Consider the following 24,490-nt stretch of genomic DNA (forward strand, 5'->3'; position numbering starts at 1 on the left):
AATGAAAACTTACAAATAAAAACACTTGGCAAAGGGCGAATCTTTTTATTTTATTTTATTCTTTGTCAACAGAGGGGAAAGGCTACAAAAACTGAAATCTGACCTTACATTTTGATCAGATAACATTTTCCATATAAATGCCTACAAAATCACAACAAACGTATGCGACTGAAGACACAAACACATATATTGGCTATTCACTTGATACTGCTTGCTTGCTCACATCACAACAAAAATACTATCTTATCTATTATTAGATAGGATAGAGCAATGACTTACATAAATAAACCCTGGACTGTTGATGCTATGTATTGGCCAATGAAATGCTTTGAAGCCACCGGTCGGCCATATTGGCATTCCCTTGAAGGCGCAGTCCTCCATAGGAATGAATGGAATTCTACGGTATTTCAAGGACAAAATTACATGTATTTAAGTTGTTGTTTTTATGTAGTGGTGACAGTAACATAAGTACTCTCCCCATATATATATATTTTTTTTAGCTCACATAATATTATTTAAAAGTATGCATTAAAGTGTATTTAATAAAAAAAGAAAATGTGTCAAAAACGAATGTAGACATTAATTAACAAATCCATTTCTATTGCTTCCAAAATATTTTTAATGCTTGAGGAGGATTACCAAGATGGCTGCACGGTGGCTTCAATACAGCGCCCCCTGACAGTCATCCAGGGTTTATACACATCATTCCTAGAGAGAGTGCATGTGACAGTTTGACACAGGCATGCCCCCTGGTGGTACATGCATCGATACACATGTAGGATAAAAATGAAATGCGTGGGTGAAATATTATGCAATAACTTCAACACACAATAATACAATAACAACATAAAAGCGTGCCATTTTGGGGTCATTTTGATTACTAGCTGTCAGTAGGGCAGTGAGAAATTGTATCGTTTTTTTAATCATCGTTTTATCTTCATATTATTTTGTTTACCAATATCTTTAGGCTACTTGACATGACTACACAGTGTTAACGTTCACCTGTCTTCGCCAAGGTTATTAAGGAAGCACACTACCAAAGTTAATTGACACAAATCCTTGAAGTGGGAAAAGGAGCTGTGGGGGGAAGCATGCCTTAAAAGAAGAACGAGAGAGAGAGGGAAAAGAGGGAGAGAGAGTGTGTGTGTGTGTGTGTGTGTGTGTGTGAGAGAGAGAAAAAGATGGAAGGAAAGAGAGAGAGAGAAGACGAAAGACAATGTAGGGTGGAAGGCCTTTAGCCGGACTGAGGTGTATCTCCTCTGAGTAGCGCTGAATGTATCTCTTGACAGACAGTGTCCACTGTTGATCCATCCACCCAGGTTAGACTGGGGGTAATCTGGGACACTCCTCTTCAACTTCACCTGAGGCCAGAGTCACAGGTGATTATCACATTGAGGCCAATGATACAGCCTAAGTCTACATCCCAAATGGCACCCTATTCCCTATGTACTACAAAGGGAATAGGGTGCCATGTGGGACAAAGACTAAGAATAACCTGGATCTAACGTTATCTAATCTGGTCCCGTATTCATAAAGCATCTCAGAGTAAGGAGTGCTGATCTAGGATCCTGCCCCGCCTGTCCATGTAATCTTATTCATTGTGATCTAAAAGGTTAAACTGATCCCAGATCTGCACTCATACTTTGAAAGGCTTTATAAATACAGGCCCTGATCACACCTGGAAATCCTTTACGCACATCTGCATCCTTTTAGCCTGAGTGCCAGCCTGTTTGTGCTATCATGCCAACGCCTTGTCACTCATCGTCATGCCACACGTTTGGCTTGACAGGGACAGGAATGGAGTTTGCAAGAGTACAAACACATTTGTGACCAGGCTGACATCCTTCTGCATCATTACATGATTTAAAAGTGTACGTTTTGAGTTTTGAACACATCTCAGTTTTACAACCAGTTTTACCCGGACGGTATTTCCTATTTGATAAAGCTGTAGAGGAAGGACCCTCCGATGACACAGAGAATGACACAGCAACACATGATCATCATCTGCTTCTAAAGGGTCGGAAGACAGAACGAAACAGTCAAAGAAAGACAGAGGATGCGAGAGAGGAAGAGGACACAGAGGAGGAAGTGGAGGAGGAAGAAATATAAAGAAACAATGAAGGGAAGGGAGAGAAGAAACAGAACGAGAGAAACCTCAGAAAAACGAACGGGAAAATTGACCTGAGCATAGAGAGAAAACATAAGCCAAGATAAGTATTTCGAGACTAAATGTGGCATTGCAGGTTCTGAAGTTTTAAGAGATTCTTTGCATCAGTGAGAATGCTGAACCCCCTGTAGCAAGACAGTAGATTTAGCGTGCGTCCCAAATGGCACCCTTTTCCCTACATAGTGCAGTACTTTCCTGTATAGTGCAGTACTTTCAAAGGCAATGCACTATGAAGGTAATAGGGTGCCATTTGGGACAAAGCCAATGTATCCCTTCACCTGTATGAACCAAGGTGATAGGTAATAGGTCTAGGGTCCGGACTGAAGTGGACCTATAAACAGGACGTTTCAGCTGTAGAAATAGAATCACCTATTATCGCATCATCGACCGACCCTCATTCTAATTCTATGGTTTCAGCCCCACTCACCCTACGGGCCTCCTGCTGAAATTTGGCTGCTTTCTTGGTGTCGGCAACCGCCCGCTCTACGAAGCCCACCGATTGGTCCATGTTGCTCTCAATCTTGTCAATCATACCGCCCTTTGAAGGGGGTGGGCGGAGCGGAGTGTTGGGAGAGGCGCACACACAAACAGCAGTCAAAAGCAGTGTACTATGTACGGAATAGTGTGGGATGCACACTAAAAGGTGTGAAGGGTTACCTGGTTCTCCACCAGCATAGCAATGTCCACGAACATGTCATGAAGCTCTTTGATGCTGCTCTCCAGCCTCACAATGTCTTTGTGCCGCGCCTCAATCTCATTCAACGCCTGCTTTGATATACCCGACTCCATGATCTACAAAACACATACAAGAAGATATACACAACGGTTTAACACACACACATAGGAGAAGATATACACAACGGTTTAACACACACATAGGAGAGTATACACACAACGGTTTAACACACACACATAGGAGAGGATATACACAACGGTTTAAAACACACACATAGGAGAAGATATACACAACGGTTTAACACACACATAGGAGAGTATACACACAACGGTTTAACACACACACATAGGAGAAGATATACACAACGGTTTAACACACACATAGGAGAAGATATACAGAACGGTTTAACACACACATAGGAGAATATACACACAACGGTTTAACACACACATAGGAGAAGATATACACAACGGTTTAACACACACATAGGAGAGTATACACACAATGGTTTAACACACACATAGGAGAGGATATACACAACGGTTTAATACACACACATAGGAGAGTATACACACAATGGTTTAACACACACATATGAGAAGATATACACAACGGTTTAATACACACACATAGGAGAGTATACACACAATGGTTTAACACACACATAGGAGAAGATATACACAACGGTTTAACACACACACATAGGAGAAGATATACACAACGGTTTAACACACACATAGGAGAAGATATACACAACGGTTTAACACACACACATAGGAGAGGATATACACAACGGTTTAAAACACACACATAGGAGAAGATATACACAACGGTTTAACACACACATAGGAGAGTATACACACAACGGTTTAACACACACACATAGGAGAAGATATACACAACGGTTTAACACACACATAGGAGAAGATATACAGAACGGTTTAACACACACATAGGAGAATATACACACAACGGTTTAACACACACATAGGAGAAGATATACACAACGGTTTAACACACACATAGGAGAGTATACACACAATGGTTTAACACACACATAGGAGAGGATATACACAACGGTTTAATACACACACATAGGAGAGTATACACACAATGGTTTAACACACACATATGAGAAGATATACACAACGGTTTAATACACACACATAGGAGAGTATACACACAATGGTTTAACACACACATAGGAGAAGATATACACAACGGTTTAACACACACACATAGGAGAAGATATACACAACGGTTTAACACACACATAGGAGAAGATATACACAACGGTTTAACACACACACACACATAGGAGAAGATATACACAACGGTTTAACACACACACATAGGAGAAGATATACACAACGGTTTAACACACACACATAGGAGAAGATATACACAACGGTTTAACACACACACATAGGAGAAGATATACACAACGGTTTAACACACACATAGGAGAGTATACACACAACGGTTTAACACACACATAGGAGAGGATATACACAACGGTTTAACACACACACATAGGAGAGTATACACACAACGGTTTAACACACACATAGGAGAGGATATACACAACGGTTTAACACACACACATAGGAGAGTATACACACAACGGTTTAACACACACATAGGAGAGGATATACACAACGGTTTAACACACACACATAGGAGAGTAGACACACAACGGTTTAACACACACACATAGGAGAGGATATACACAACGGTTTAAAACACACATAGGAGAGTATACACACAACGGTTTAACACACACACATAGGAGAAGATATACACAACGGTTTAACACACACACATAGGAGAGTATACACACAACGGTTTAACACACACATAGGAGAGTATACACACAACGGTTTAACACACACACATAGGAGAGGATATACACAACGGTTTAACACACACACATTGGAGAGGATATACACAACGGTTTAACACCCACACATTGGAGAGGATATACACAACGGTTTAACACACACACATTGGAGAGGATATACACAACGGTTTAACACACACACATTGGAGAGGATATACACAACGGTTTAACACCCACACATTGGAGAGGATATACACAACGGTTTAACACCCACACTCGCATGCATGCACGAACATACATGGACTCACAATCATTTTTGCTTGTACACACCCACACTCACAAGCATTCTCACTTGTACACACACACACACACACACACACACACACACACACACACACACACAATCATTCTCGCTTGTACACACACACTCACAAGCTTTCTTGCTTGTACACACACAATCACAAGCATTCTCGCTTGTACATGTAACAGTATAACTTTAGACCATCCCCTCGCCCATACCCGGGCGCAAACCAGGGACCCTCTGCACACATCAACAACAGTCACCTACGAAGCATCGTTACCCATCGCTCCACAAAAGCCGCGGCCCTTGCAGAGCAAGGGGAACCACTACTTCAAGGTCTCAGAGCAAGTGACGTCACAGATTGAAACGCTATTAGCGCGTACCAATGCTAACTAGCTAGCCATTTCACATTGGTTACACACACACACACACACACACACACACACACACAGAATTACCCCTGCGGTGAAGACGGCTGCGTTCCCTCCTTCCAGCATCTCCTCCAGCTCCTCGTCGGTTGTTGTTTTTCCCGCTGTGGAATGAAGATATCACAGAAAAGGGTTAATAACATGTATGAAAGGGTTAATAACATGTTTAAAAGGCTTAATGACAAGTTAACAACATATAATAGGCCCTTAATGCTGGCATAGAATAAACTAATACATACCATCAAAAGTAGATCTGGGTTTCAAATACTTAAACAAATACAGTGCCTTGCGAAAGTATTCGGCCCCCTTGAACTTTGCGACCTTTTGCCACATTTCAGGCTTCAAACATAAAGATATAAAACTGTATTTTTTTGTGAAGAATCAACAACAAGTGGGACACAATCATGAAGTGGAACGACATTTATTGGATATTTCAAACTTTTTTAACAAATCAAAAACTGAAAAATTGGGCGTGCAAAATTATTCAGCCCCCTTAAGTTAATACTTTGTAGCGCCACCTTTTGCTGCGATTACAGCTGTAAGTCGCTTGGGGTATGTCTCTATCAGTTTTGCACATCGAGAGACTGACATTTTTCCCCATTCCTCCTTGCAAAACAGCTCGAGCTCAGTGAGGTTGGATGGAGAGCATTTGTGAACAGCAGTTTTCAGTTCTTTCCACAGATTCTCGATTGGATTCAGGTCTGGACTTTGACTTGGCCATTCTAACACCTGGATATGTTTATTTTTGAACCATTCCATTGTAGATTTTGCTTTATGTTTTGGATCATTGATCATTGGAAGACAAATCTCCGTCCCAGTCTCAGGTCTTTTGCAGACTCCATCAGGTTTTCTTCCAGAATGGTCCTGTATTTGGCTCCATCCATCTTCCCATCAATTTTAACCATCTTCCCTTCCCTGTCCCTGCTGAAGAAAAGCAGGCCCAAACCATAATGCTGCCACCACCATGTTTGACAGTGGGGATGGTGTGTTCAGCTGTGTTGCTTTTACGCCAAACATAACGTTTTGCATTGTTGTCAAAAAGTTCAATTTTGGTTTCATCTGACCAGAGCACCTTCTTCCACATGTTTGATGTGTCTCCCAGGTGGCTTGTGGCAAACTTTAAACAACACTTTTTATGGATATCTTTAAGAAAGGGCTTTCTTCTTGCCACTCTTCCATAAAGGCCAGATTTGTGCAATATACAACTGACTGATTGTTGTCCTATGGACAGAGTCTCCCACCTCAGCTGTAGATCTCTGCAGTTCATCCAGAGTGATCATGGGCCTCTTGGCTGCATCTCTGATCAGTCTTCTCCTTGTATGAGCTGAAAGTTTAGAGGGACGGCCAGGTCTTGGTAGATTTGCAGTGGTCTGATACTCCTTCCATTTCAATATTATCGCTTGCACAGTGCTCCTTGGGATGTTTAAAGCATGGGAAATCTTTTTGTATCCAAATCCGGCTTTAAACTTCTTCACAACAGTATCTCGGACCTGCCTGGTGTGTTCCTTGTTCTTCATGATGCTCTCTGCGCTTTTAACGGACCTCTGAGACTATCACAGTGCAGGTGCATTTATACGGAGACTTGATTGCACACAGGTGGATTGTATTTATCATCATTAGTCATTTAGGTCAACATTGGATCATTCAGAGATCCTCACTGAACTTCTGGAGAGAGTTTGCTGCACTGAAAGTAAAGGGGCTGAATAATTTTGCACGCCCAATTTTTCAGTTTTTGATTTGTTAAAAAAGTTTGAAATATCCAATAAATGTCGTTCCACTTCATGATTGTGTCCCACTTGTTGTTGATTCTTCACAAAAAAAATACAGTTTTATATCTTTATGTTTGAAGCCTGAAATGTGGCAAAAGGTCGCAAAGTTCAAGGGGGCCGAATACTTTCGCAAGGCACTGTACTTCAAATACTTTATCTGTGTCCTTTTCCGCTTGCCTGGCTTAATAAACCAGAAAAGAAAATGAACAAAACTGCAACCCTGCCCAACTCCAGGCAGATTCAAGCAAACACTCAAAGTATTTGAAAGGATTTTCCAAGTATTTTAACTGGTAAAGAGCACTGTATTGGCTTGAGTCTGTCTGAGATAGGTCGAAACATGCACTCCCGTCTTCAACTTAATGCAACTTGGGCCTGGATTTTTTTCCTGACAATTGACTTGTCCAGGAACAAAAACCCTGGCCCTAGTTATACCCGGTATCTTGTCTCTACGACTGGCATCAGACTCACTGATCTCCAGCTGCCGGGCGATGCGGCCTTTGCTCTTGTCTCTAAAGTCCGTCTGAGCCTCGTTGTACTTGGTCATCACCTCCACAAACTTCTTGGCCAGGATGGCATGCTGGGGAAAAGGTGGAGATGGGTAAAGAGGTTGTTATGGTAACCAGTGGGAATGAAACCCGAGTCTCCAACCCCGGTCTCCAACAGGAAAAATGATGGGGGACATGATTGACGTGCAAACCGATAGGGTTAAAGGATCTGGTTGAGGTTAGTTTGTTTTTTAAAGGGTTACCTGGGACTTCCGGATCCTCATGTCTGCTGACGACCATTCCTCTGTGTTTGTCTCAAGTTGCTTCTCGATACCTGCCAGGGATGGGAACAGGCACCCGTTACCATGACTACGGCCATCGACAACAATAACAACCATGGTTTTGCCGTCCATGGGCAATGAAGAAACACACATGATCTTGACAGGGAAAACTACCTTTATACATTTATGTTGGTCGTCAGAATACGGTTGGTCGTCAGAAAGACTGTGGGGTAAGATAATGGTGCGTTTAATATTTAAAGGGGCAGGAAGGACTTACTCTTTAGTTTGTTGCGAGCGGTGCCGGCTGCTTTCTTGATGTCGTTGGTGACCGCCTCCAAGTCATCTTGCGTCTCTGGTGAAGACAGAGAAAGAGAAAGAAAGAGAGAGAGAGGTTGAAACGTAGAAGTATCAACAAGCCACAAAGGACGGAAAAATATGGAATGGGAATGAAAGGGGGTGAGATAACAAAGAGACGAAGAGCGGGAGAGTGAAGGAGAGAGAGAGAGAGAGAGAGAGAGAGAGAGAGAGAGGGATTGAAGGATGATGTTTACTCTGCTCTGATGTAGGAGCGGAGAGGATGGTCGAGTACAGCTTCTTTGCTTGCGCCACACTCTCATCTATCTTATCGATATAGCTGCGAATCTCCTCAATCTGAGACCGAGACGGGCAATGATGACACACCGGTGAACACACACGCACACAGTATGGCGAACACCTACACACGCACACACATCAGGAGTATGGCCGGAAATACCTGGGCGAAGAAGTCATCCATAAAGGCTTGGTTCTCCACTGGAACCTCCACATCGTCCCCAGCCACATCACTTTTCTGTTGACACACACACACACACACACACACAGCCAGCAGAGTTGTTGTGGTGGTGCGTTTGTGGTGAGATAATCACACTCACAGTCTTTTTAGCGGTTCCTACATCAGTGAAACAATGTGATTTGAATACACTATAACGTTTTTTTTTTTTTAAACCAGACCCAATAAGGCTTGCGGTGCACATAAACTACAATGAATAGCCTACATCGATAACCTTGAGACCTTGGAAGAGGTGGAGGAAATGAGGAGAAAACAATAATTTCATATTTCCTTAATCGACCCTTCTGTTCCCCTCTCTCTACCCACCCACCTCCATTTGTAACTCACCACCAATAAACAAGTGCACAGCCTAAATATCATCACACCCCAATTAGGCCTACCTACTTCCAAGAGTAACTTAATACTCTAATGTTTATTAGCGCAATATTCAACTAGACTATTTCTGCTTTTCTAGGCCTGAAAATGGGATCAACAGTTGATCGAACGTTGTGGTCAAACCGCTCAACCGCAACCAACCGCATCTAGTGCGCAAAAAGAAAACGATTAATTCAGATACTTCCCCAAAAACAAACGAGTAAATCAGATACGTCCCCCATCCCTATTATATCATTCTATATGATTAGCAACGGTTATATGTTAAGCTAATAGCAAGCAAGGCCACGAAAACATGAACAAGTGTATAAAAAGACTAAGCTTACCGCCTTCAACTGTTCCAGTCGGTCCTTCATCTTCAAAACTGTGTTGCCACTGTCACAATCTCTAAACTATCAAAAATAGATATTCTAATCTACAACCACTAAATTAAACGTTTACCAAATGAGACCATTACAATTTATTAGCCTACTGATTAATCCAGTGATTTGTCCGAAAATAAGTTTCAAAGTTAGTTGTAAAAATACTCAGTAGACTAAATAGTCATTAGAATATGGTAATCAAATAAAATAAAATAAATCGTTTTTTTTTATTTTTTTTTTTACAAAATGTCTGTTCAATATGGCTGCAGCAGTGTTTCCAGCCTGTAGTTTTACTAAGCCTATCCTCTCAAGGAGGATTAGAGTAACAGTTGTGTAGAGGGAGATTAATCTCTCTCTCTCTCTCTCTCTGATCAATAGCATGCGTAAAAACGTATGCAAAGTAAATATCACGCATGCTTTCTGTTTTGGGCACACTACTCAAACATGTCACCGAATGGAAAGGTAGTAGGTTAAATTCTAAATCTGTAAAGTCAACCCAGTGGATTGTCCATCTATAAATAAAATTGAGGCTGTATTTGTATTGTTATTTCTTGAACACATCTGCTTGCTAAATATTGCTAAATGAAGGTTAGGTCAACAAAAGAAAGTCATGCAACGATTATTGATTAATGAAGAGATTTTTGTATTCTTTTTTTATTTGCTAGTCAAGCAATGCACAGTGTTTCATAGTACAAACAAGTGAAGCAGCATTTTATCAACACAATTCCCCCTGAAAATAGATTGGGTTACACTGTTTTCTGACAATAGGCCTAGATAGGATTCTCAAATGCAGTGGTGTAAAGTCCGACTTATGTCGTTTTCTGGGGAATCTGTACATTACTTTACTATTTCTATTTTTGACAACATACTTTTACTCCACTACATTCCTAAAAAAAATAATGTACTTTTTACTGCTTTAATTTTCCCCGACACCCAGAAATACTCCTTACATTTTGAATGCTTAGTAGGACAGGAAAAGTGTCTAATTCACACACTTATCAAGAGAACATCCCTGGTCATCCCTACTGCCTCTGATCTGGCAGACTCACTAAACACACATGTTGAAATGTTGAACTGTGCCCATGGCTATGCTTAAAGAAAAAATAAAAAAATAAAATCATGTTGTCTGAAAATCATGTTGCTTAATTAATATAAGACATTATAAATGATTTATACTTTTGAATCTTAAGTACATTTAAAACCAAATACTTTTAGACTTTTACTCAAGTTTACTGGGTGACTTTCACTTTTACAGTATCTTTACTTTTACTCAAGTATGAAAATTGGGTCCTTTTTCCACCACTGCTCAAATGCAATGTGTTTAGAAGTTTCTAAGACAATCAGTTGTTTCATTAAATCTTTGGGCGGACTGAAACTGACTGTGACGGTGAGAACTTTTAGCTGACAAAGGCTTTGTCTTTGAGCAGTGGGTTTTCTCTAACATTTTACAGGGTCCTGGGGTCGTGATGTCGGAGAAAGCTGTAATGCAAAGCGTATCTGACAGGTAGTATATACTGCTATACTGCTCATCTGTCATCTACTTTAAAGGATAAACCTCCCACTCCCTTTTTCCACCATCCCCTCTTCTTCTCCTCCATTCGGTTCCTGTCTTTCCTCAGGTTTCAAGGCACACAGAAAGTAATTGGTTTGGCTGCATGACTTATCATTCCAGCCCCCTTGGACTGAGATGTAGATGAAACAAAAACATTATTTTTATTCATTATTAGTCCCTTTTTGAGCTATATAATTAGCTAAGCAGCCTTGTCCAAGCCAGAACGGCATGAGCCTATCTACTGTTTCTGTACCATGAGGCTTTTGATGTGTTGTTTAATATAAGTACACCACCTGGACACTAGTCTATCGCAGGGCCTTACCCCGAATCCTTCTCTTTAATGCTGAGTGCCAAGCAGAGAGGAATCTGGCCCCTTTTGGTATGACTCGACCTGGGATCGAACCCCCAACCTTCCAAGTTCAGGACAGTCACTCTAGCCACATGGTCGCTGAGTTATATAATACAAAACATGTGAGATTTGTCATGCTTCAAATCAAAAACCTCCCACTCCCTTTTCCACAATAGTTAACACAATTCTGAATACATCAGCATACTGGATCTGGTGCAGATGGTAGCTTAGAGGTTAAGAGAGTTGGTTTAAAACCCAGAGCTGACTAAGTGAAAAATCTGTTGATGTGCCCTTGATCAAGGCACTTAAACTTAATTGCTCCTGTAAGTCGCTCTGGATAAAAGCGTCTTCTAAATGACTAAAATGTCAAATGTCTTTTCAAAACATTTAATGTCCCCTCTTCCCCTTGCCCCCTCCCTTTCATCCATCACCCCCTCTCTCTCCCTCACATTATCCCTGCCTTCTCTTGCTTCCTCTGCCAGATTATTTCCATGCACTGTCCATCACCGGATGGTTGCTTGGGCTTCTGAAGCCAGGAAAAGTAGTCCATGCATGACCCATCAGTCCAGAGGTAGCGGTGAGGCTGTGAGAGAGAGAGAGAGAGAGAGAGAGAAACAGAGACAGGAGAGAGAGAGAGAAACAGAGACAGGAGAGAGAGAGAGAGAGAGAGAGAATGAAAGAGACAGAGATAGTATAAGTATAAGGACAGAAGGAGTTGGGGGGCATGGACACTGTTGTCCACCTGGTTTTTATCTAGATGGTCAAATTGAATGGTGAGCACTATGGGTTTGGGTTCCTGGATACAGATTAAGCCTAGTCCTGGACTAAAAAGCAGACTCAATAAAGAATCTCCATCAACAATAATTGTACAGCATGCTGCTTTGAGAGTTAGTTATGGTGGTAATTTTGGTAATTCTGCATATCATGTAGAGTTACAGAGGTACACTACAATATGTAGTGAGACATTGGTATCAATGGGACTCGCTTGCCTAAATAAAGGTTAAGTAACTGAGAAAACATGAGTAGTACTTACTATAGAATGTTGTAGTATACTGTAGAATACTATAGTAAATACTACAGTATTATCCACACAAAAAAAAAAAATTGTAGTAAAAAAAAATATATTTTTAATTTTACCTTTATTTTACTAGGCAAGTCAGTTAAGAACAAATTCTTATTTTCAATGACGGCCTAGGAACAGTGGGTTAACTGCCTGTTCAGGGGCAGAACGACAGATTTTGTAAATAGTACAGTAGTTTCCGCAAAGCACTCCAGTCTGCAAAAACACTACACTTTTTTTTAACTACAGTAAATACTACACTATCTTATTTTCATATAACCTGCCCATTTCCCTCACCCATTTCGCATTTTTTTCCACCCATAAGTGAGAAACTTACATGCCAGAACCTACATGCAATTTGGGTTGTTAAGTATATAACAAATATTGTGTTCCCTACAGGTTATAGAAAATGAGCTCTTAGCTCTTATTTCTCCAGTAGGTTTCCTGGAGGAGAAAGCCTCGACTTCTATGTCAAAGATGATAAAACAAAAACTCCAGTAAATACTACAGTATACTACAATCCACAAAAACACTACGTCAATTGCCATAGTATATACATGTACATTTTAGTCATTTAGCAGACGCCCTTGTCCAGAGCGCCTTACAGGAGGATTTAGGGTGAAGTGCTTTGCTCAAAGGCACATCGACAGATTTTACTACAGTATATATACTACAATTAACTGTAAATACTACAGTAAATAAAACTGTATACTACAGTAAATACTACAGTAAAGTCAGCAAAAACGCTACAGTGAATACTATAGTATATATTTTCTTATGTGGGCAGACACAGAACTTCACATGGCTATTCTAATTTGAGCGTGCTTTTCAGTCCAGGATTAGGCTTATTCTCGGGTCAGAGTAACCGGCCTTGAAAATACATCTTCTACTGAGAGAATCTACATCAGTCACTGTGGTGTTGAGATGATGAGGGAAGGCTACTGTACCGGTGGAGTTTAGATCATTGAGCACCATGGCAGACGTCCCGAGTAGCATCACGGCCAGAATGGGTAGGACCTTCATCATGGGATCTTCACTTCTCTTCAGCTGTTATGAAAAGAGCAATGCTATTATATGTGTTTTTTAAATGAAACTGGGAGTTCCGATCTGTGAGGGCACGCAACCAGACTCCGGCACACTCAGAGACAAATGAGGGAGAGGTGCATTTTCTCATTACAGAATCAAATATTTGGGTTTTACCTTGGTGTATGTAAATGTCGTCTTTTTCCTCTATTCTTGCTTCTCCTTGCTTCAGATGCTCTCTTTCACTCAGCTCTGCTTCCTTATATACCTATTCCATACCTCTTAATCTCCATCCTAATCTCAAATAAATTTCCTCTTTTCTGCTGTCTCAACCTCTTACATATAAAAAGTTTGTCTAGACAGTATGTGCAATCCCTGGCTACAGTTGTCACCCTTTCACTTTTCAACAACAAAAAATCTCCAGTTATTTGTTTTACTTGTCCCATTGAAAAATGATATCTCAAGTATAACTACAGTAACATATCACCAAATGCAGCATTCCTACAGCATTCCTCCCTTCAATCAAACATGGGAGAGTTTCGATAATGCTGTGGGGTTGGTTTGCTGCCTCTGGTACTGGGGGCCTTGAACATGTGCAAGGCATCATGAAATCAGCAGATTATCAAGGGGTTTTGGAGTGGAGTGTTCAACCCGGTGTCCAAAAACTAGGTCTCCGTCGATGGTCGTGGGTATCCAGCAAGACAACGAACCCAAGAACATAAAAAAGCACCCAGGAATGGTTCAAGAAGAAACACTGGATTGGAATGGCCACCAATGAGTCCAGATTTGTGTCCCATCAAAAACCTACGGTGAGATCTGAAAACAGCAGTTGGTCAAAGGCAACCATCAAACATTGAAGATTTAGGAGCAGTTTGCAGCTGAAGAGTGAGCAAAATTGCCAGTAGAAAGGTACAGCAAGGTGAGCTTCAGGGAGGGCTACAAGAAGCCTTTGCCGGCAGTTATGCTGACCAAAGGCTGTGCAACCAAGTACTAGTAATGGGTGATAATAATTCTGTCAATGCCATTTGTTTTTCTTTTCTAAAATGTGCTACACAGCCGTTGTAAATTGTAGACCCCCCCCAAAAAAAATGGTTCTGCAATGTGGAAATAAGAAATAACCAGGTGTGGAGACAAATGTATTTTCAATTTCAACTTATTTTAGACAGAATTATGAATTATTCAAGAAAAGTGCAAGGGTAGCAATATATTAGGCCACAAAATGTTCATCCTGTCTGCTGGTTGTTTCAAAAGAGAGCAACTTGTCAAGACAACTTTTCACGATAGAACAAAACATGAGAAAAGTACCTAGTGCCTTCAGAAAGTATTCACATCCCTAGACTTTTTCCACAGTTTGTCGTGTTAAAGCCTGCATTTAAAATTGATTGAGGTTTTGCGTCACCGGTCTACACACAATACCCCATAATGTCAAAGTGTAATTATATTTTAGAAAGGTTGACAAAAAAAATATATACGAAAAGCTGAAATGTCTTGTCTTGAGTAAGTGTTCAACCCCTTTATGACAAGCCTAAATTTGTTAAGGTGTAAAAATGTGCTTAACAAGTTACATAGACTCACTGTGTTCAATAATAGGGATTTTTGAATGACTACCTCATCTCTGTACCCCACACATGCAATTATCTGTAAGATCCCTCAGTAGAGCAGTGAATTTCAAACACAGATTCAACCACACAGATCAGGGAGGTTTTCCAATGACTCACAAATAGCACCTATTGGTAGATTGGTCTCAAAAAATGTTTACCAAAAAAAATACATTAAATATATCTCTTTGAGCATGGTGAAGTTCACTGGAGGCTGCTGAGGGGAGGACGGCTCATAATAATGTCTGGAATGGAGCCAATGGAATGGGATCAAACGCATGGCAACCATGTGCCTGATGCATTCGATACCATTCCCCCTATTCCGCTCCGACCATTACCACGAGCACGTCCTCCCCATTTAAGGTGCCACCAACCTCCTGTGGTGGTGAAGTTAACACACCAGCCAAAATGTAATTAATACACACTTCCTAACTCAGTTCCCGGAGAGTAAGGAAACCGTTCAGGGATTACACCATGAGGCCAATGGTGACTTAAAAACAGTTTAATGGATGTTTCAATAACATTGTAGTTACTCCACAATACTAACCTAAAATGACAGAGTGGAAAGAAGGAAGCCTGTACAGACTAAAATATTCCAAAACATGCAAAAGGCCCTGAAGTAAAAATTGAAAAAATGTGGCAAAGAAATTAACTTCATGTCCTAAATAGAAAGCGTTACGTTTGGGTCAAATCCAACACAACATCACTTAGTACCACTCTTCATATTTTCAAGCATTGTCATCAGCAATAAAAATAAACGGAATAGACCTAAGCACAGGCAAAATCCCAGAGGAAAACCTGGTTCAGTCTGCTTTCCACCAGACATTGGGAGACAAATTCACCCTTCAGCCGGACAATAACCTAAAACACAAGCCCAAACATACACACGGGTTTCTTACCAAGACGGCATTGAATGTTCATGAGTGGCCTAGCTTTATTTTTGACTTAAATCCACTACAAAATCTATGTGAAGACTTGAACATGGCTGTCTAGCAATGATCAACAGCAAACTTGACAGAGCTTGAAGAATTCAAAAAATATTGTATTTATGTAATCGCTGCAAAAGGTGATTCTAACGTGTATTGACTCAGGGGTTTGTAATGTCATTACAGAGTATTGTTTGTAGATGGGTAAGAATTTGTTATTTTTTTATTTAAATCCATTTTAAAAATTCCGGCTGCAACACAAAATGTGGAATAAGTCAAAAGGTATGAATACTTTGAAGGCACTGTATATTACAAATAGTACAAATGGATTATTGTACACAAATATGTATTAAGGTATTTACTATACAACTTTGTTGTGGAACCAGTACATTTTCAATCCTGATCAACCACACCACAGGCACCTCTGAAGAATAAAATGCTGTCAAACAATCAGTCCCACAAGGAAGTGAAATGTGCTTTTTGCTAAATTCCAGTCACACGCCCATTTTGTTCACATGAATTGATACAGCAAATAGTTTATATTCAAATACTTTTTGTTTTAGTGTGATTTCATATCACCCTAAGTCAGTATCGTACAGCGAGTGAACAAAGTATTTTGTTTGTATGTGTGTGTGTGTGTAGCGCCTACTGTGAGCAGTGTGAAATTCTACTCTTGTTTGTCTCTACTAAAATCTTCACGCTACCAGAGACGCATTTTCAGTTTGAAACACAAAAAAACAAAACATTGGGGGGGGCTTTTACAATTAAAGGTCAAGGTCAGCAATAGGCCACACCCCCAGAACACTGAAGAGGCCAGAGAGAGGTCACAGGTTAAAGGTCATCGTCTTCATCTGGGAGCGCTGTTTCTGCGGCAACCTGGAGGTGTGAGTAAAAATTGTGTATTCATTATTTTTGTCACCTGTAAAACTAAATACTAGAATGCAAGTTCCTGATGTAAATAAATGACCTAGCCTGTGTGTGTACGGCATGTGCAACTTCTGCATTTGTGTGTGTTCTGCCTGCGGGTCCCCTGCATGTGTGTGTGTGTGTGTACGCTTTCAGCATGCGTGTGTGTACTCACTTTAAGGTCGTTCTCGTACTGCGCGGCCAGGGAGGCGTCCATGACGACCTCCGGGGGGGCGAGGGCAGGCATCTCCACAAACTCCAAGTTGGGGTCTCCTACCAGCTTCCTGGCCAGCCACAGGAAGGGCTTCTCAAAGTTGTAGTTACTCTTGGCTGAAATGTCGTAGTACTGATGAGGAGGTGGAGAGAGAGTCTTGATTAGGTATAGTCATATCTCTCTCTCTCATATCTCTCATTTTTTTTTTAGATGTGTATGTGTGTGTGTGTGTGTGTGTGTGGTATATATATATATATATATATATATATACATACCACACACACACACACACACACACACACACATCTAAAAAAAAAATGAACCAGGAATGGAGAAACACTGCAGACACACAACACTCCAGCTGAGGAATATAGACTTGTACAGACAGGTGTGGTAGTTGGCAGGTACAAAACACTTTCTAAAAGTGTGTGCGTTGGGTTGCCACGGTTACCTGAAGGTTCTTCTTGCGGTGGAACACGATGCTCTTGGCTTTGACCTTCCTGTCCTTGATGTCCACCTTGTTGCCGCACAGGACTATGGGTATGTTCTCGCAGACGCGCACCAGGTCACGGTGCCAGTTGGGCACGTTCTTGTAGGTGACGCGAGAGGTCACGTCGAACATGATGATCGCACACTGGGCTGGAGAGAGGTAGGGTACAGAAAAGTAGAAGAGGGAGAGTGATTGAGTGTTTCAGATAATCATTAAATGTGTGGTGCCCGTAATCATCTGAGTCATTTTGCACCAGAGGGTAAGATTGTGTAGAGATCTGACGTCGGGATGTGACCTATAAACAGATGTGACCCACACAAATGTGACGTACCCTGTATGTAGTAGCCATCTCTGAGCCCCCCAAACTTCTCCTGGCCGGCTGTGTCCCAGACGTTGTACTTGATGGTCCCTCGAGTGGTGTGGAAGACCAAGGGGTGCACCTCTACTCCCAGAGTCGCTACAGGGGGAAGAGGAGGGGGAGCGAAGGGCAGGTCAGCCATGGTTCAGGGATGTAGAAGGGTTTCAACTCTTGTATGGATAGCATATTTTGTTCATCATGCTACCCTTGCCTGCAAACTCAATTTCCCTCCGGAGAGAATTAAGTGTGATTATTGATTGAAGGTATGGTGGGGTTATGAAGGAGAAGAAGCAGAAGACGGCAAATAAGAGGTGTGTAAAGCTGAGAGAGAGAGAAGAGGGAGAGAGAGGACTGTCTGGATTCTAAGGAACTCACCAACGTATTTCTTTTCAAACTCTCCCGTTAAATGCCTCTTCACGAAGGTGGTTTTTCCTGTGCCTCCATCTCCACACAACACTAGCTGAAACACGGGTAGTAATTAAACAACGCATTGATTAAAAGGATTAGCAACTAAACACCAATGTACTACTGGTTAGGGCTAGACCAAGGAACAATTCCAAATGACACCTGTATTTTATTTTAGTCAGTTGAGAACAAATTCTTATTTACAATAATGGGCTACTATAGTCAAAGACTCACCTTAAATTGTACATCTGGTTCTGCCATAGCGGTCTGTTCTATGAGTTGGTGATTAAACACTGGAATAACAAGAGGAGAAGAAGAACAGGTCAACAATTGGTAGTGTTTTGTGTCCCACCCTTTTCCCTTTACAGTGCTGCTCAAAAGACAGCATCAATCATCAATATTAGAAGCCACAAAGGGTGCTGCTGGTGTGATGTGGCGTCACAACAATACCTGCCAAAAGTGGCAACAGACGGACAACCATGTCCTATTAGTGTTAACTACTTGAGTAATTCACATGTTATTCAGTTATTGACACTTGGTTGACATGACTGTCTTGGCACTAGGAAAGCCATTTCAATGTGTTTTGTTTGAGACATGGTGGAGAAAGAGGCTGAAAAACCAGCCTGGTCTCAGACTAGGCGTAACATTGTAAACATACATCCAGGACACTCAAATTAGTATGATATGTTACGTTTGGCATGGTTACATAAGACAGAATGTTACTTAAGGCAAATATGATAGGAGGGTGGTTGGTCGGGGTGGATAGGTAGGTACATAATGCGAACGTCTAGCAACCAAAGTTTGTTAAAATGGTGATGAGATTCGAACACGCGAACACTTACTTCTTAGCTACTTTGCAACTACTTAGCATACTAGCTAACCCTTCCCCTAAACCTTTAACCTAACCCCTAAACTTAACCCCTAACCTAGCTAATGTTAGACACCTAGCTAAAGTTTTACAAATGTATTGGTTGCATACGTGTTTAGCAGATGTTATTGCGGGTGTAGCGAAATGCTTGTGCTTCTAGCTCCGACGGTGCAGTAATAACTAACAAGTATTACTGCACCGTGCTTCTACACCTGCATTGCTTGCTGTTTGGGGTTTTAGGCTGGGTTTCTGTACAGCACTTTGAGATATCAGCTGATGTAAGAAGGGCTATATAAATAAATTTGATTTGAAATTTGATTTGAAGTAATATCTAACATTTTCACAACATATATCCAAAATACATGTAAATCTAAGTAAGGAATGATTAAGAATATATTTACATATATGTCAGAGCGGCATTGGACTAAGATGGTGGCATAGTATAGAATACAGTATATAAACTCAGCAAAAAAGTAAGAGCCCCTTTTCAGGACCCTGTCTTTCAAAGATAATTCCAAAAAATCCAAATAACGTCACAGATCTTCATTGTAAAGGGTTTAATCACTGTTTCAAGTGCTTGTTCAATGAACCATAAACAATTAATGAACCTGTGGAACGGTCGTTAAGACATGAAAACTTAGGACACTAAAGAGGCCTTTCTACGGACTCTGAAAAACACCAAAAGAAAGCTCCCTACTCATCTGCGTGAACATACCTTAGGCATGCTGCAAGGAGGCATGAGGACTGCAGATATGGCCAGGGCAATAAATTGCAATCTCCATACTGTGAGACACCTAAGATAGCGCTACAGGGAGACAGGGCAGACAGATGATCGTCCTCCCAGTGGCAGATCACGTGTAACAACACCTGCACAGGATAGGTACATCCGAACATCATACCTGCGGGACAGGTACAGGACGGCAACAATGCACAATCCCTCCATCAGTGCTCAGACTGTCCGCAATAGGCTGAGAGAGGCTGGACTGAGGGCTTGTATAGGCCTGTTGTAAGGCAGGTCCTCACCAGACATCACCGGCAACAACGTTGCCTACGCACACAAACCCACTGTCGCTGGACTGGACAGCAGTGCTCTTCACTGACGAGTCGCAGTTTTGTCTCAACAGGGGTGATGGTCTGACTGGCCCACCCATTCCCCAGACCTGAATCCAATTGAGCACATCTGGGACATCATGTCTCGCTCCATCCACCACAGACTGTCCAGGAGTTGGCGGATGCTTTAGTCCAGGACTGGGAGGAGATCCATCAGGAGACCATCTGCCACCTCATCAGGAGCATGCTCAGGCGTTGTAGGGAGGTCATACAGGCACGTGGAGGCCACACACACTACTGAGCCTAATTTTGACTTGTTTTAAGGACATTACATCAAAGTTGGATCAGCCTGTAGTGTGGTTTTCCACTTTAATTTTGAGTGTGACTCCAAATCCAGACCTCCATGGGTTGATAAATTTGATTTGCATTGATAATTTGTGTGATTTTGTTGTCAGCACATTCAACTATGTAAAGAAAAAAGTATCTAATAAGAATATTTCATTCATTCAGATCTAGGATGTGTTATTTTAGTGTTCCCTTTATTTTTTGGAGCAGTGTATTTATATGTACATGGAATTGTATTTGGGTTTTCTAATCTTTACAGGAAAATGCCACGGGCACTATCTGATGTAGAGCAACATTTATCTGCAGCTGATGTAGAATGAAAAGCGGTGTACTTTTGCAAATACTGTTTCAAATCATATGTCAAGAATGCAACAAAGATGCAGAATCATCTGGCCAAGTGCATAAAGTTCCCTCAGCGCTCACAACAAGCAATCTCTGACTAAAGTCCATCTACTTCTATTCGAGGTGAAAATGGTGAATCAGACACCTTATCGATTTGCAACAGCTCACGGTCCTCCTGGAATCAGAAGTGTTTTTGACTCAACGGAGGAACGTAGTCAGGGAAATGCTGATTCATGTTTTGCTCGAGCTGTATATGCAACTGGTTCACCTCTGATGCTCACAAGCAGTGTGTATTGGAAGAGATTTCTGAATGTTCTTCGCCCAGCATACACCCCTCTAACCAGACATGCTTTATCTACTCATTTGCTGGATGCAGAGTTCAACAGAGTTCAAGTGAAGGTCAAGCAAATCGTAGAGAAAGCAGACTGTATTGCAATCAGCTCTGATGGGTGGTCGAATGTTCGTGGGCAAGGAATAATTAACTACATCATCTCCACCCCTGAATCAGTACTCTACAAGAGCACAATGAGCAGATGAGCTGAAGGCAGTCAATGACCCTTGACCACAGAAGGTTTTTGCACTGGTGACAAACAATGCTGCGAACATGAAGGCTGCTTGGTCTAAAGTGGAGGAGTCCTACCCTCACATCACACCCATTGGCTGTGCTGCTCATGCATTGAATCTGCTCCTCGTGCTTTGAATCTGCTCGTCAAGGACATCATGGCATTGAAAACAATGGATACACTCTACAAGAGAGCCAAGGATTATTTTTGTACCTTTATTTAGGCAAGTCAGTTAAGAACAAATTCTTATTTTCAATGAGGAACAGTGGGTTAACTGCCTGGTCAGGGGCAGGACGACAGATTTGTACCTTGTCAGCTCGGGGGTTTGAACTTGCAACTAGTCCAACACTCTAACCACTAGGCTAGCCTGCCGCCCCACAACGGGTGTTGCTGGGCAGCTTCAACACATACCTAAATGGTATGTGAAGGGTCATCAAGTTATAACAGCAATCTACCTCACCAAGCAAAGTGAGAAGAATAAGAGCACCACATTGAAGCTGCCCAGCAACACCCGTTGTGGTTGTGTTGATGTCACCATCTCTCCTGTCTCCTGGAGGGGAAGGAGTCTCTCCAAGAAATGGCCATATCACAGTCTGCCGATATGGACAGCACCATCAAGAGGATCCTCCTGGATGATGTATTTTTGGAAAGAGTGGTAAGCAGTCTGAATCTCCTGAAACCTATAGCAGTAGCCATTGTGCGAATTGAGGGAGAAAATGCCATCCTGTCTGATGTTCAGACTCTGCGTGCAGATGTAAGAGAAAAAATCCATACTGCCTTGCCCACTGACCAATACAAGGGTTGAAAAATTGGTGGCCAGCCAGGCAACTTTGAGGCTTTTTGAGCCTGACAACGAGCCATCATCAAGGTTGGAAAGTGACAGTGAAGATGAGGCCTCAGAGTCTGATGTTGAAGAGGTGGACATTGAGAAGGTCCAGGGAGAAGACATGTAAGCCCGAGGAAGACAACCAAAGCTTTAATTTCTAGACTATCATTTTACAGATGTATGTTGAAAACGTTTTTGGGAGAGTCAAATAATTGAATTACAGTTCAATTTTTTTTTTTTTTTACATTTCTATTGGAAGGATTTAATCATTTGCAATTATGTCTACTTATGATAAGTTAAAATGTTTATGTTTCTGTCTCCATATGATACGGTAAATATATCCAATGCAAAAAATCTACATTAAAATGGCAACTATTCGAACGTTTGCGTAGAAAATATACTGAACAAAAATATAAACGCAACGATTTTACTGAGTTACAGTTCATTTAAGGAAACCAATCAATATTTATGACACCTTGAGTCTGGACCAGCCCCTCCTCCAAATACGGACATTTCTATTAAAGAAAAACGCACCGGTCATACGAATACAAATGTTGTTGAGCTTTAAAAAACAGCCATTATATCTATCGTTTCCATTACAAGTTGCAATGATTTTATTTGCGACATTTTTGTCGAATAAACCTGGGCCAATAGAAACCTACCTACTGTTGCCTTATGGAAGTGGTCCAACTGTATACACCGTTTTGCTGCAGTTATAGCGTGATATAGTTACATATGCAATAAGTCCAGTCAAACCGCCTACCCCCTATATTTAGCGAACTACAGCACTTTTTCACGAGGCTTCGCGTCACACTTGGTCCAGTACCTAACAACTTGTTTTTACGACATTGTATCAAAACAAAACTGTTGCATTTACAACCCTGCATGACCATGATGCACTGATAAATCTCAGCTCGAGTGGAACAAGTCGATATGCTAACGTTAGCCACCGTGAACCAACGTCTTCTCTGACTATGCTAACAAGCTATACAACGTTAGCTAGCTAAATAACATAATTGCAAACGTTGTTTAGGACGAGGCACGAGTGTCAATACAACAATTCTAATTCTGTATTCAGATCTTTGAATTGATGTCTGTGTTCTGACATGGATGAGTAAATTTCGAATATTTTCAAAAATCTTACGTCCACACTTACCCCCACGATTTCGGATGGGACAGTTAGCTAGGCGCTATTGGCCTTCGATTAATTTGGCTAATGAATGTGACGCTTTTGTGTCTATCACGTGATCTCTGACGGTCAACAGAGAAGGTTGTTGATGGTTTTATCAAAGAGTACAATATGAGTATAGGCAGAAACTGCTTCTCCAACAGACGGGTTGTTTGTTAAGCAACAAAACCGACGGGGGTTGGCCTAGATTGTTGACAACATGTAAACGACACTGAGTGAGTGTACAAAACATTAGGAACACCTTTTCCCACGACAGACTATCCAGGTGAAAGCTATGATCCCTTATTAATGTCACTTCAAATAATGTAGATGAAGGGTAGGAGACAGGTTAAAGAAGGATTTTTAAAGCCTTGAGACATGGATTGTGTATGTATGCTATTCATAGGACATAGCAGAGTCGATTTCCGCGCGTATAAACCCAGGGTCGTTACAATATGAATGGGAAAGACAAAATATTGAAGTGCCTTTGAACAGGGTATGGTAGTAGGAGCCCAACAGTTCATGTTCAACAGTTTCCTGTGTATCAAGAATGGCTCACCACCCAAAGTACATATATCCAATTTGACACAACTGTGGGAAGCATTGGAGTCAACATGGGCCAGCATCCCTGTGGATAGCTTTCGACACATTACGAAAAAGTGCTATAGCATTCCTATAAGAAACTGTATGTTTTGAATAATAGCTTATAGTATGCTATGATATATTATTTTGCCATGAAAATACTATAGAATGATTATAGGAGTCTCTATAGTATGTATTTTTGACCTATAATAACTTTCAATGGTAAGAAGATTAATGGTATACATATTCTGCAGTATCTCTATAGTATTCTTCTGAATTTAAATAGCGTTCCTGCATTATTTTTTGTAGTATTCCCCTTTAAGTTATTGAAGACTATTCCTGTCGGGTTTGTAAT

At 41.2% G+C, this 24,490-nt stretch overlaps 2 protein-coding genes and 1 long non-coding RNA gene across 7 annotated transcripts; all 3 read right to left on the reverse strand.

The window, feature by feature from the left end:
* Positions 1-41: 41 nt before the first annotated feature.
* Positions 42-11,779, reverse strand: LOC110497437 (syntaxin-3). 4 transcript variants are annotated; one of them, XM_021573543.2, is made up of 11 exons: positions 9,475-11,778; positions 8,702-8,776; positions 8,499-8,598; positions 8,225-8,299; positions 7,930-8,000; positions 7,650-7,758; positions 5,443-5,516; positions 2,825-2,959; positions 2,595-2,705; positions 1,919-2,010; positions 1,226-1,361 (listed from the first exon to the last, which is right to left on the reverse strand). In XM_021573543.2, the coding sequence occupies exons 1-10, from the start codon at positions 9,502-9,504 to the stop codon at positions 1,933-1,935; spliced, it is 858 nt and encodes a 285-aa protein (XP_021429218.2). In that variant the 5' UTR covers positions 9,505-11,778; the 3' UTR covers positions 1,226-1,361; positions 1,919-1,932. The 4 variants fall into 4 exon arrangements, with proteins under 4 accessions (XP_021429216.2, XP_036810262.1, XP_021429217.2 ...); XM_021573541.2 differs by lacking the exon at positions 1,919-2,010 and having other exon boundaries at positions 42-1,361; positions 9,475-11,776; XM_021573542.2 differs by having other exon boundaries at positions 1,223-2,010; positions 9,475-11,779.
* A 43-nt stretch (positions 11,780-11,822) lies between these two features.
* Positions 11,823-13,829, reverse strand: LOC118941460. Its single transcript, XR_005037668.1, has 3 exons — positions 13,672-13,829; positions 13,419-13,518; positions 11,823-11,994 (listed from the first exon to the last, which is right to left on the reverse strand). It is a non-coding gene; the product is annotated as an uncharacterized LOC118941460 (long non-coding RNA).
* Positions 13,830-15,578: 1,749 nt separating this feature from the next.
* LOC110497439 (GTP-binding nuclear protein Ran) lies at positions 15,579-23,721 on the reverse strand. 2 transcript variants are annotated; one of them, XM_021573545.2, is made up of 7 exons: positions 23,530-23,721; positions 18,626-18,684; positions 18,362-18,446; positions 17,960-18,085; positions 17,590-17,777; positions 17,100-17,270; positions 15,579-16,894 (listed from the first exon to the last, which is right to left on the reverse strand). In XM_021573545.2, exons 2-7 carry the CDS (start codon positions 18,650-18,652, stop codon positions 16,850-16,852), a joined length of 642 nt encoding a protein of 213 aa, XP_021429220.1. In that variant the 5' UTR covers positions 18,653-18,684; positions 23,530-23,721; the 3' UTR covers positions 15,579-16,849. The 2 variants fall into 2 exon arrangements, with proteins under 2 accessions (XP_021429220.1, XP_021429219.1); XM_021573544.2 differs by having other exon boundaries at positions 23,542-23,720.
* Positions 23,722-24,490: the final 769 nt, after the last annotated feature.

This window comes from Oncorhynchus mykiss, chromosome 19, assembly GCF_013265735.2.
Source record: "Oncorhynchus mykiss isolate Arlee chromosome 19, USDA_OmykA_1.1, whole genome shotgun sequence".
Lineage (NCBI taxonomy): Eukaryota > Metazoa > Chordata > Actinopteri > Salmoniformes > Salmonidae > Oncorhynchus > Oncorhynchus mykiss.

Excerpts from the sequence above, each read along its gene's own strand:
- LOC110497437 (XM_021573541.2), bottom strand. The coding sequence starts at position 9,504 with ATGAAGGACCGACTGGAACAGTTGAAGGCG. Across the intron at positions 7,759-7,929 it reads TGAGGATCCGGAAGTCCCAG|CATGCCATCCTGGCCAAGAA; the intron begins GTAACCCTTTAA and ends CCTTTTCCCCAG. Across the intron at positions 2,960-5,442 it reads CAGCCGTCTTCACCGCAGGG|ATCATGGAGTCGGGTATATC; the intron begins GTAATTCTGTGT and ends TGTGTTTTGTAG.
- LOC110497439 (XM_021573545.2), bottom strand. The coding sequence starts at position 18,652 with ATGGCAGAACCAGATGTACAATTTAAG. Across the intron at positions 18,447-18,625 it reads AACCAGATGTACAATTTAAG|CTAGTGTTGTGTGGAGATGG; the intron begins GTGAGTCTTTGA and ends CCCGTGTTTCAG. Across the intron at positions 16,895-17,099 it reads AGTACGAGAACGACCTTAAA|GTTGCCGCAGAAACAGCGCT; the intron begins GTGAGTACACAC and ends TCACACCTCCAG.